General features: G+C 38.1%; 1 protein-coding gene across 1 annotated transcript in view; it reads right to left on the reverse strand.

Moving 5' to 3' along the window:
• Positions 1–13,298, reverse strand: part of PIEZO2 (piezo type mechanosensitive ion channel component 2) — a 454,981-nt gene that overhangs the window by 156,568 nt on the left and 285,115 nt on the right. Inside the window, exons 6-7 of the mRNA XM_077808692.1 lie at positions 10,331–10,538; positions 6,259–6,472 (exon numbers count right to left, since the gene is read on the reverse strand). Coding sequence (XP_077664818.1) covers positions 6,259–6,472; positions 10,331–10,538 — 422 coding nt within the window. The remainder of the gene's footprint in view (positions 1–6,258; positions 6,473–10,330; positions 10,539–13,298) is intronic.

A 13,298-nucleotide genomic window follows, 5' to 3' on the forward strand; every position in this document is an offset into this window, starting at 1 on the left:
ATCATGTGATATCAATGCCTAGAATGATTAGAAAGGGGACACAAAGAGCAGAGAGTCTACTCCATCCACATAGTGGCTCCATATAGAACATACAAATGGATTTCTGATCTTCCTTCTGATTGGACATCCTTATCAACACTTGTCATCAGTATTGGGCGTCCAAGGAAGGTCCAGGTCCAGTGCGTTTGTGGTTTGAGAAGAATGTTCCACTTGTCTCTAAGACTTACTCTTGGGGGGGGGGGAGAGGGGAAGAAACCCATAGAATTAATTTGCGAGAAAGAATATTCTAATATACTGCTGCAATGCAATTTGTGTCTGTGACTAATCTGAGTTACCAGTTTCACTATTTTTCCTAGACATTTTTTTTATTCACCATGTATACACATTTTATTCCCCTTGTATATCAGAGAAGGGATTAGGCTGCAAACTTTGAATCCAGATCCCAGCTCTTGGGGATGTTCAAATAAAGGGCTCTGAGTTGGGCCCAGGGAAAGGGTAAAACTCCCTCTATTTTGTAAATATGCAAATAATTCAGCCATTATGACTCTACCAGTATTTTGCATGATCAGAGTGGAAGACAACCTAGACTGGTCATGTGATGCAGTGCTTAGCTTCTACTGCGATGGCTGCTATAAAAAGTAAACCCCATAAAAGATAAACAGACGTTATTCAGAAAGCAATTTCCCTTATGCTTAGAACAAGGTCTCAGATTTGACCTATATGTTTAGGATCTAATACAGCAACTTGCTGGGCATCCTCAATTCTCATTCACTTCAACTGGACTTGAGGTGCCGTCTACCTTTCAGACGATTGACACCACAAGATGAGGCCCTCAATATCACCGGAAGTTAGTGATCGCCATACAGACCATATAAAGACAACAAATCTACAGTTTTTCTCTTAGATTGTCTAGATTTTTATTAATTTATAAGGGTAAACTCACTCATTCTCTAGACAAACTCATTCATTTTTAAACTGTAAGTTATAAACACTAAATCTGGCATTGATTGGCAGGGAAGCACACTAACTATTTAGTTACATACCTAAAGGATAAATCATTCGGTGAATATACTATGTTACTAACAATTTTGTGAAGGAATAGGGTAAATGACTTGAGATAAAGCCTTATGTTATTGGATTGATCCCATTTCTTCATCTTGGCAAGCCCTCTGCTACCCAACATACTAGATACTACATAAATAAACCACACCTGAAAAAACTGCAGGAAACACTTTGTGCAAGTGCCAATATATCGTTGCATATTTTTTCAGGATGCCACACTTTGTATATAGTTTCTAAGATCATTTTGTTTACTAGTCAACGTAAAGAATATATATTGTGACAAAGTTCCTCCTTTGCCTTTGTGGGTCCTGCGCTTATTGGCGGATTTGCTTGCCTCAGAGATTCACGGCATGCCTCAGTTTGGCCACTTTTGCTAGGGGCTCAAACCTGCTATCCACTCAGCTAACCCCATCACTGGCCAGCATGGGGGAAACAGAGAACAATCCTGCAGTCTCTGTATCCCACCCAGTGGGTTGGGGACAGGCCAGATCCCTTTCCAATTTAGACCTTCCCTTCTAGTGTTTCTCACAGACCAGGTCAACTCCTCCTGTGTCCGATCAGGAGTTGGGGGGGATGGGGGGAACCCGGGTGCACCCTCTACACCGAGTTCCAGCCCAGGGCCCTGTGGATAGCAGCTGTCTACAATGTTCCCTGTATCAGCTGTGTGACAGCTACAACTCCCTGGGCTACTTCCCCATGGCCTTCCCCCAGCACCTTCTTTATCTTCGCTGCAGGATCTTCCTCCTGAAGCCTGATCACGGCTTGAACTCTTCAGTCCTGCAGAAGCACGCCTTCTCACTCCCTGCTCCTTGTGCACTCCCCTACTAACTGATGGGAGGTCCTTTTTAAACCAGGTGTCCAGATTAGCCTGCCTGCCATAACTGATTCTAGAAAGTTTTTATTTGACTCTAGGTGTCTTGATTAGCTTGCCCGTCTTAATTGGTTCTAGCAGGTTCCTGATTGCTCTAGGGCAGCCCCTGCTCTGGTCGTTCAGGGAACAGAAAACTGTTTATCCAGTGGCCAGTATATTTGCCTTCTACCAGACTCCTGTACCCAAACTGGTCTGGGTCTGTCACAATATGTATATGGCAGAAATATGATATTTTCAGAATTAATGTTCAGAAATGGTATTTTTTTGAATTGGTGCAGTTTTTCCCTTTCAGTAAATCACCAACTTACCAATGATAAGGCAGTTAGTTCATTTAGAAGGAATCTGTATTTAAGAATTGGAAGAATATCTGTTTAAAAAGAAGGTAACAGAACCAATGCGGTCTAGCTGGCAAGAGCTCAATTAATATTTGTTTGGTACTTTGAAACTTTACAGCACTAAGTCCTAACTAAAGAGTTGATTCATCCTCACTGGCAAAGGTCTCACAAACCGCACCCTCCTGCACCAGCAAGGGACCCTGTTCCCTGGGAAGAGAGGCATTCTTGTGCCTCCTCCCTCCTGCCGGGACTGGTCTAGGGAAAGATATCTTTAAACTAAAGATGCAGCTCCACAGGATCCCTGCCACTGCAGAATGTCAAGGGCATATAATGAGTGCCCTGGCTCTACCTCCTCACTACCAGCTTTTCAGTCTACTTATCGGGCTTCAACATGCAGAACCGTTTTGTGCACACTGAGTTTTATGAAATGTTGCATGAAAATTACATCTGCATGTAGCAGAGGCATAAATATAAGCAGGCTCTGTGGCATGATTGTTGCTTTAAAGAAGTTCCATATATTTATCCTAGATAAAGCAGTATGGTAAAGACTCAGTGCTATATTTTTCCATATCCTTTTTACGTTTTAATTTATTTATTGCTGCAGCTCCCCAGGAGGATTCAGATCAAAACATTCAAGTTCACCAACGTACACCATCCTGTTTTTATTTTTGGTTATGCCTCTTCTCATACAAGCGGTCAATGGATGCTTTTATTTTTATCACTAGTGCTGGATTTTGAAGTGGGGGTTTCTTAAAGGTACAGCATAGGGGGAAAACATTAGTGGATGAATACAGTTAACATCAGAACTTCCCTACTTGTCCGGATGTAGTTTAACTTAATCTAATCTGACAGAAAGTGGCATGCTGGCAAACTGATGTGTTTCGCTATCCAAAGCAGACACATTATTTTGACCGGAACCAACTCATACATTTCTTGTGGACCCAGGAATGTCAATGTTAACAGCTTTTAAAAGTCCAGCCTTCTACTCCTTTGAGAGAAATATTATCCCTCATTAGCTCAACAGGATTTATTTTAACGTCAGCCCTTGCATCTGCACAAAGTGGAAAGAAGGGAGGAATCTAACCTGGGAACAGAGTTTTTAAATTTTACAAAGAAATAAAAGCCCTGTTTCAGGTGGATCCTCTCTATTTTGTGGATGGGTGAAAGTCACTTTCTCCTTGTAACAAAGCCAAGCCCCGCCCCCCAAGCATTAGCACATACTTACTGAACTGATTTCCCTAGCAATGATTTTAGCACAAAGAGGTGAAGTGATTTTCACATAAATTAACAAAGCTGAAATTGTTACCCCTTTCTCTTGTAAGTGACTATTAAAAATATATTTTGGATAGGAAAGAGAAAAGGAAAAGCAAAATACATAACAAATAAAAGAATAACTGTAAAATATATTAAGAATATGATTCTTATCTCAATGTACTTTGGATTTACGTGTGTGAGCCAGACACTCGTATTAATGGGTCAAACTTGTGCCTCAAACTGAAAATATTGTGAATAAAATAGCAATATACCAAATTTCTTGTAGTATGGGAAATGCTAAAATATTTTTCTGTGCCACCCAAAATACATCTATATCTCATTTTCTTCTATTCCTCTACCCACAGCCTAAGCAACACCATGCAGCTCTTTTTAATACCATATTTGTGGCTTTCTCTCAGTCTCAGATTTGTATATCCCTTAATGGCCAACAAATACCACTACTGCTCTTTCCTCAGCTCTCTCCTAAAATTATTACTTCCACAAAGCCCATCAATATCAATTCATCAGATCAAGATGTGTGATTACAAAAAGATACATGTACTGCTTAGAGATTAGACTATCTACTGCTCACTTGTCTTCTGTTATATTATGCATCTGAACATTGTCTGTGTAATTTAGAATATAAGATCCTTAAGTCACATCATATATTATTTATAAGAACAGCTAAGTTTCTAAAGCCCAAGAGTCTACTTTTCTGCCCCTACTGTCAAGTTACTTTGCATATTTACTAGGATATTTTACTCATGCATATCATTTTTATTCTAAAACTTTGATTAAGAGGTAGCTAATTAAACTTGGTACTTTAAATCTGTAAAGAGTTTAGGATAGTGAGAAATGTAAATAGACAATAAACAAAACATGGCTCACATCACATAATACATTATATGAATTTTTCAGCTTTTTGAGGTCTTGTATCTTTAGGAATCTCATTGGAGTCCTCTTTAAGTGAAATTCTATTATGAAAAAGCCCAACTGCACTATTTATGAAGAAATTTAAAGCAAAAACTAAGACCTAAACTACATTAACTGCAAACTTTTAGCTGTTTCCATGTGTGGATTTGAAATAAGTGAAAAGAAGAGTAGTCTTTATAAATGTTCAAATTAAAGAGAGCGCTTTAATGCTTTAAGTAAAAATACTATGCAGCACACTACAAAGTAGACTGGAGAAGCTTTTCTACCTTGATAAGAATGTATTGGTGTATAATATAGGGCCATATCCTAGTACACAGGTAGTTAATGGGATGTTTGCAATTTTCTCCCAACATATTAAAAAAGAAGCAAAAGGAAGTTCTATGGCCTGTGTTATACAGAAGGTCAGACTTGATGCCAGTGGTCTCTTCTAATCTTGGAATCTATAAACCTATGAAAAAGAAGGATTTTAGGCTGCTTAAGAATCTGTTTTAAAAATACTTTTCTCTTTTTTCTCCCTCTAGGTTATGAGAATTCATACGATTGCCTAAGCTGGCCTCTAGATGGTACAAAAGAACTTACACCTAGGAATCTTTTCTGATATACATGTGAAGATTTATGTTCCCTGCACTATGTGGCTACTTAGATCATCCTCCTAAAATCAGCAATCCCAACATCATAAAATGTAGCTGTGGAATAAATAAAATGTCGAAAAATATAAGTGCCAGAAACTGAACGTAACGTGCCAATGTACTTAACATACCAACTGTTATACCAAAACAGTTACATATACAGTTGTGAGACTCTATTTTTCACTTGTTTTAACGAATTGCTTTGAGACAAAAAATGATTAATACTGGCTCATCAAGTGTTCTTTCATTTTCAATTTAAAATAGCTTAAAGTAACATGAAACTTACTACAGACAACATGAACATTAAAGAGTTAAATTAAATTTAATTCAATTAAATATAGTGGCCCCAAGCATTATTTATCATAAAGGCAATCTGAGGTCACAACCCAGTGGAACACATACTAACCAATAAAATACTCCCATGACTTCACATACTTTCGATTTTTTTTTAAAAAGATTTCTTCTTGTATGTTTTACATCCAATATATATTTATTACAGAGGCGCTGTGTGGAAACTTCAGACACCAACATGTTACATTTTGATCCAAGCATCCAGACTACTTGTATGAGCATAGAACTGGTGTGTGGTGTATTAACACAGGATACACCTCTATATTTTTCAAGGTCAGGAAGGGTTCATGCTATTTGCCTAATATTATGCAAAGTAGGCATGATCCTCAACCTCCTGGCAAGTTGTCAAAGTAGCCTTCAGTTCAAAGTAAGTGCACTGACAATGACAATAATGTACGCACACTCTTTACCAATCAAGAGGTGGTAATGTTGTATTTTATATCTTCTTGTTGCCACTGCCACAAACGTGTGTGTATGTTCTGGGTGATGTACTGCCATTCCCTTAGTCCGTGGGTCATCATATCTTCCGGATTTCTCTGTCTTCTTATCTTTTTAGCCAGAAAACCTCTCTCTTTCCCACTGAGGATTACTCCTGCCTAAAAAGGCTCATTGTTGTCATCTCTCACACAGAGAAGCCTCTAGGGCCAATCCAGTTTACTTCATGCTTTGACTCTCAAAGTCTGATGGATTTTCCTAGCATTACACATATTTTCCTAGAATTATGTTAAATTATTTGTAATGTGGAAGAGCAATTCCAACAACATCTATCATCAGAAAAGTGCACCACTTGTCTATAATTAAACAATGCAGACAGGTCTCTTACCTTGCATAGTAGTCCTTTGGGGGAACAACTTCCTGAAAGAATTGTAACTGGTACAGATAAAGTCCAATCAAGTGCCCCGCACTGTATATAGCCATTAATACACACAGACAGCTGAATATCAGCGGATCAAATGCTAGGCAACAGGACCACCATGTGCACAGCCCCAAAAATACAAAGAAATACACAGCTGATGTCAAAGATGGCAACATCATACCTGCAAAAACAAATATTGAGGATACTTTGAGAATATTAGTGTTAAAAACATTTATTAATCCTAAAACATTATGTAGTTTATCAAAACAATTTCAAAATCACATTTCTGTTTTGATAGTTTTTACTTATTATAGGTAACGCTAAGACTGCTATTAACTGAAAAATGCCATAAAACATGTACATATTTTTTTCATTTTGCTTATTCTATGAAAAAACAACACTTGGTATGTAGCTAAATTTAGAAGGATTAGATTTATATTAGTAAATGTTGATTTCATACCGATGAAAAAATATTTCCATCAGTACTAATAGAAATTTACAGATAAGCAGAGTAAGAAAAATGCTGCTTGATAACTTATTAGAGTTTGATGTATTTTGACATGTGATGTTGATAATTTGTGTTTAATGGTTATAAAGCTTTAACTTTTTGAATCTCAACATCTACTGTAATTAAAGAATTATAAAATCAAATTCTGCCATGCCTATATATAGTCAATTTCAATATTTCCTCTGAGTACTTCCTGTCCCTAGTTTGTGCAGCTCCTTCCCACAGTAAAAGGGGAGAGAAAAACAAGAATTTGTGATCGTAAACCCCCAAATCAGCAGTGAGACGCAGAGGTAGGTACTGTACCTGAAAATACTTTTAACTTTTTTAAAAAAATTGTTAGATTTCAAGTTAACATTTCTGTAAAATAATCAGTAGGATAATAAAATACTATGATTAATTAATATGGTGTGAAAGTTTCCCATGTAATCATTGAATTTCTAATCACTAGAAATTTGTGTCCCAGTCAGTGAGATACTGTGTACACTGGAAATAAAAGAGCATCTACAATATATCCAGTACATGCGGTCTATGTAAGTGCCAAATATAGATGAAAAGTAATCCAATTTATATCTCATAAATATTTGTAATACTTAGTGTATACCAAGGGCTGTCTTGTATCCTATGTAGATTTTCTTTTACACACTTAAACAACATTTCATTTGTGAAGTTGCTATTTTCACTCTTCACAGCTGGAGAACATCTCATGAAACGCCTACTGTACCCTGCAAGATGGGTATTTGAGGAGGTGGGGATGGGGAGATGCTCATATCTAAGATGCAGGAAACTGGAGGAAGTGACATAAGAAACTTTCATCCTACATAAAGTGCCAAAGGCATCACCAAAGCAACTCCACTGAAGTCAATGGAATCACACTAGGGATGAATCCGGCCCATTTTGCTTCAAAAATCTTGATAATTGCATACTTGAATGGAAGGTGGATACAACCCAAGAGATCTGGGGCTCATTCATCTGAGTCTGGGTAGTCATCCTCCAGCAGAGTGGCCTGCTGTGCCTCAGAAAGATCCAGGTCTTGGTGCACTGGTTCTCAAACTTTTGTACTGGTGACCTCTTTCACATAGAAAGCCTCTGAGTGTGACCCCTCCTTATAAATTAAAAATACTTTTTATATATTTAACACCATTATAAATGCTGAAGGCAAAGCGGGGTTTGGGGTGGAGGCTGAAAGCTTGCGACCCCCCCATGTAAGAACCTTGTGACCCCCTGAAGGGTCCCAATCCCCAGTTTGAGAACCCCTGCCTTGGTGGATGCAGCTTTAAACTGTGTTTGGAGCTCTACCATCAGACAGAAGCCACCTGATGGATGGGATGAATCAATGCATTCACCGGCCAGCGTGCTCTCCTGGCCAGCTCCACTCACTCCTGGGTGATGATGTCTCCCTTTCAGCTCCCAAGCTGAGTAGGGTTGTGAACTCTTTACACTGATGAAAATCCCCACTTCCTGTTGTGCTTCAGCTGACCAGGGTCTTTCATCCTGGGTTATGTTAGCAGAAGCTAGCATAAACCTGGGGTGCCTGCAGCCCTTCACTGCTGAGGTGTAGGACACACAGTATTGTACATACTAAAGTTAGCTTTATATATCTGTGCTAAAAGAACCTTCCACTAACAGTAAATTGGTCTGTGTTGTATTAGCATAATCACAGGCTTGTACGCGGTACTTTAGGCCAAGCTATTGTCTCTCCTCCAGTATATAATCTGTGAGTATGTACCATTTTCATGATTCATATATTTAAAGGTCAGAAGGTTCCCTTATGATCATCTAGTCTGACCTCATGCAAAACAGAGGCCACAGAAACTCATCCAATCTGCATCAAGCCTATAACACTGTTCTTTCTTTTAAATAGATATCCAGTCTTGATTTAGTCTTCAGTGATGGAGAATCTACCACATTCATAGGTAAATTTTGAGAATAGCAGCCGTGTTAGTCTGTATCCACAAAAAGAAAAGGAGGACTTGTGGCACCTTAGAGACTAACAAATTTATTTGAGCATAAGCTTTCATGAGCTCCAGCTCACTTCCAATTGCTCATTACTCTTGCTGTTAAAAAATTTCACTTTTTTCTAGCCTGACGTTGTCTAGTTTTAGTTTGCAACTATTATGCCTTTTTCTGCTAGATTAAAAAAATGTCTGCTATCAGAAAAAAACTTTTCCCTTGGCAGGTACTTTCAGACTGTGATCAATTCACCTTTTAACCTCCCTCCCCCAACTAAACAGATTGAGCTTATTAAATCTCGCACTATAAGACATCTTTTCCAGACCTCAAATCATTCTTATAGCTCTTTTCTAAGTCCTCTTTGATTTTTCAACATCCTTTTTGAAGTGCAGACACGAGAACAGGAAACAGTGCTACACCGATGTTCTCACTAATTCCAAATACCGAAGGAATATCACCTCTGAACTCCTCCTTTATATTCTTTGCTTATATATCCCTAGAATGCATTTGCCCTCTTAGCTAAAGCATCGCATTGGAAACTCATGTTCATTTGGTTATCTACCATGAATCTGAAGTCCTTTTCCATGTCTTTGCATTCCAAGATATAGTCTCCCATCTTTTAGGTGTGACCTACATTCTATGTTCCTAGATTTGGCTTCATTAAAATGCATGTTATCCAAATAAGCCCACTTTACCAAGTGATCCAGATTGGTCTGCATAACTAACCTGTCCCCATCATGATTTACCACTTCCCCACTGTTTTTGACAATCTGCTGCAAATTTCACCAGAAATTTTATACTTAATTCTGTTTTATTCTTTGATAAAGACATTGAATAGCATTGGGAGTACAGACTCTTGCAGGACCCCACTAGAAACATCGCCCTAGGATGATGTTTCCTCATTTACAATTACTTTTCATGATCCATCAGTTAATCAGTTTTTAATCCATTTAATATGGATTACATTAATTTTATATAGTTCTATTTATTAATCAGATGTCATGCAGGAGTACGTTGAATGCCCTACAGAAGTCTATTATGTCACTAGTGTTACCTTTATCAACCAATTTTGTAATTTCATAAAAAAATATCAAATTTGAACATTTTTTATTACAGAATGTATAACAAACCAGTAAATAAAGAGTAGCAATGTTTTGTTTTGTGTATATTTAATATTGTGTGATGTGCAGGTGTGTGACATGTGAGACGTGTGTGAGTGTGAGTGAGTCAGTGTGAGTGTGCGTTAGTAGAAAGAGCTAGCACCTAGTCTATTAATGCACATTCCACTTCTTACCTACGACATGTAGCCTTTCACAGTTTGGCCATAATAATAGCTTTAAAATTAATACATGCAATGAGTGGACCGCTTAGTACTAGCACCAAAATAAATAAATAAATAAATGAAATTAAGCAACTCAGTGTAATTCCATGCCTGCCAAAAGCTAATTTAAATAAAATCAGCAGAAATTAATTTTCCTTCCAAATTTCCATTTTTATTCCCCAGTGTGCCAAAGTGCTGAAAATTCATTTGTACAATGCATAATCTCAGGGACTCTTGATGAATTTATCAAAAGCACCAACCTGTTGAACCAAGTAAAATTGTAACAACAACTTTTCCAGCGGTGGTTATAATGTTTCCAATAAACTCTTTCAGTTTGGAAGCCAGTGAGGCAATTCTGCGCAGTAGTTTTAATTTTGTGGTTTCTTCAAATTCCTCTTCGCTATTTTCTCCACCATCCAAATCCTCACATATCAATGCATCATCTGGCTCTAACTTTTCTCTTCCAGACTTAGAAAGAGAGAGAAAACAATGTGAGATGAAACAAGGGACTTGTGTCATATAGGTTATTTGTCAAGTCTTTTTTATAGTGACTGACTCTATAATCACAAAATAATCCAAATAAAGAGTTGTGAAAGGTATATTAGAAGTCCATTTGGATATCTAAGGCTACCACCTTAGACTTGTCTGAAAAGAAAGAGATGAAAAATATTTGAGAGTGAGATTTTCCCTGGCAAATGCAATCCAGCTGGTTCCTCTGGCAGCTAGCAGGTAATTCCAGTTCTACATGTCTCTGTTCAAAATTATGACCACTCAACATTCTGCCAGGTTTGTTGATTAGATTTTGTTAAGTCCCTTTGAGACACAGATCATTATTATTATTTCCAGGTCCAGACCAAAAGTGACTCCCTACCAGATGATGTTCCTCAGGGTAACCTCCTTCTTGGGATCATTACCATTCCCTATTGCAGGTTCTTTCCTCCCCCCTTCTTACGAACCCAGAGTTTATCAATTGGATGGAAGGGTGTGTTAGCTGCCTTTTCCTTGATCTTTCCATGGATTAGTTAGCAAGAGGCACTGGCACAACGAACAGCCATGACAACTATCAGTAGCATGCCTGGACTCAGAAATCAAAAAATCTAGGCCTTCTTCCAAACCTAGATTTGCTTCATTATATCAAATAGTGCTACTATCAAGGCTAGTTTTCATAGAGAAAGAGAAAGAGAATTCTATATATGTAATTCTAGTATGGATGTGGCTATAAATGTGACTCTCTAAAAGAGATTAATACCAGTGTGCTATTAGTATAAATGCAAAAAGAGATCACAGATAGAAACATTACAATAAACAAGCTTTCTTGTTTCTTCAATATATCCACTGATTGCACTATGTTACTCAAACCTGACTGAGTCAAATTCACCAAAAGAGTGTCCCAGTTGGTCCCCACATCCCCATTCTATTTTGTTTCTGTAATGTTACACTATCAATTTATCCAGCTACAAATGGGTTTACTGAGGAGGCCCAGCATGTGGGACTGGTATTCAGGTAACAATTCCCACCGACAGGGAAGAGAAAGAGAGGGAGAGAATCCCAGCAACAGGGAACGAGAGAAGAAAGAGAAATGTGCATGTGTTTGGGACAGGGGAATAGAATGAAAGAGCTGTGAGGAAGGTGATAGCTCAGGATGGATGGATGGATGAAAAGACTGGGAGGGAAAGAGATGTACCACTCAAACTCAAAGAAAGGTGGAAGCCTGGAAGGATGAGAGAGAGGGAGAGAATGTGAGAAAGAAAGATGGTGAAGAAACAAATAATACAAGGGACAGAAAGACAAATTTGAAAAATGTTAAGTAGCAATTAAACAATGAAAATGGGAGGGAAAGGGGAATTAAATAATGAAAAAAAGAGAAAGAAGAAGAAAAAACCAGAAAAGACACACCCAATAGTTAAGTAATTTGTTAGGACTTAATGGTGCCCTGGTCCAGGGAAAAAAATCTAACAATAAATGGGCCAGATCTTCACCTTGTGTAACTTGGCATAGTTCCATTTGTTTCACTGGAGTGACTCAGAATTAAACCAGCTGAGCATCTGACCCAATTACTTTCTTTTTGATAGCTAGGGGCACGTGTGAGTATTATATCTGTAATGACTTTTCAAGAGAACAACGTATTTATTGCAGCCATTGGAAATGACAAATTAGACAGCATTGATTGGGAGGCTTCCAGTGGCAATTGCAGAACTGTTATCCTTCTGAGTATTTAACTGTACAGAATACTTCATTACAATTTTGTTAGGTGGATTCCCCGAGGAAAAGAAACTCCCTCTTGTTCCATTTCACCTTTAAACTTTGTGCCAACTTTCTCTTCCCATTAATATTGTCTGTGACTGCCCAGAAAAAGCTTGTTCCATCTAGAGTTTCTATTTTGCAGACAATGAAATATGTATTAAATGCCGTAGAGCTGGTCTGGGAAATCCTCCTCTCTCTCAGACACATCCGGCTGTTTCACTAATTACGTCCATTATAAGTGGAGTGCGCTGGCGTCACAACCACCTTGTCATCTTCACAGTTCATTTTCATGGCTTTCAACAAACAAGGTTAATAGCTCTAGAAGCAAGACAATCATTAGGAGGTTGCAATGTGCACACCCAGTAAACACTTCTGGGGGGGGGGGCTAGCATGGAGAGGAATTACTATTGTCTGCTGCTCTTGCTAGAGCTCATGTCTAGAGAGCTCTCTAGTTGATGCTACTTTACTTAAATAATTAACCACAAAACAATGCTAAATGCTAAATGCAGTTCAGCTAAATGCTGCATAATATTCTTCCTATCACCCTATCAAAGGGAAAAACACAGGAAAAAGAGTGCAATGACACCTTCCTATGTACTACAATTACTAGAAGAACTTCTTATTTAGCCCCGTTGGGTCCAGTCCTGTGTTTCCAAGCCAACTGTAGCTCTAACTACATTTCTTGTTTAACATGATCATTAAACAGCTAACTCTTATGTGCATGCAAAAAACAAAGAAATCAGTGGAAGTTCTGGATCTTCAGGGATGTGGGATTGAGCTTTTAGTGTGCACGGACCTATATAAAGGAGAACATCTTCAGCTCTTCCATTTATTTATCTGTATCTATGGAGATACTGTTTACAACAAAAATAAAAAGATAATTTCAAAGTAACTGCTATTATAAAGGAGACTGGCAGATGTTCGATATAAATGACAATGTGGATTAAAACAATGAGCTCAAGTGGAAACTTTGAAAACAGATTT

Source organism: Eretmochelys imbricata, chromosome 2 (genome assembly GCF_965152235.1).
Source record: "Eretmochelys imbricata isolate rEreImb1 chromosome 2, rEreImb1.hap1, whole genome shotgun sequence".
Lineage (NCBI taxonomy): Eukaryota > Metazoa > Chordata > Testudines > Cheloniidae > Eretmochelys > Eretmochelys imbricata.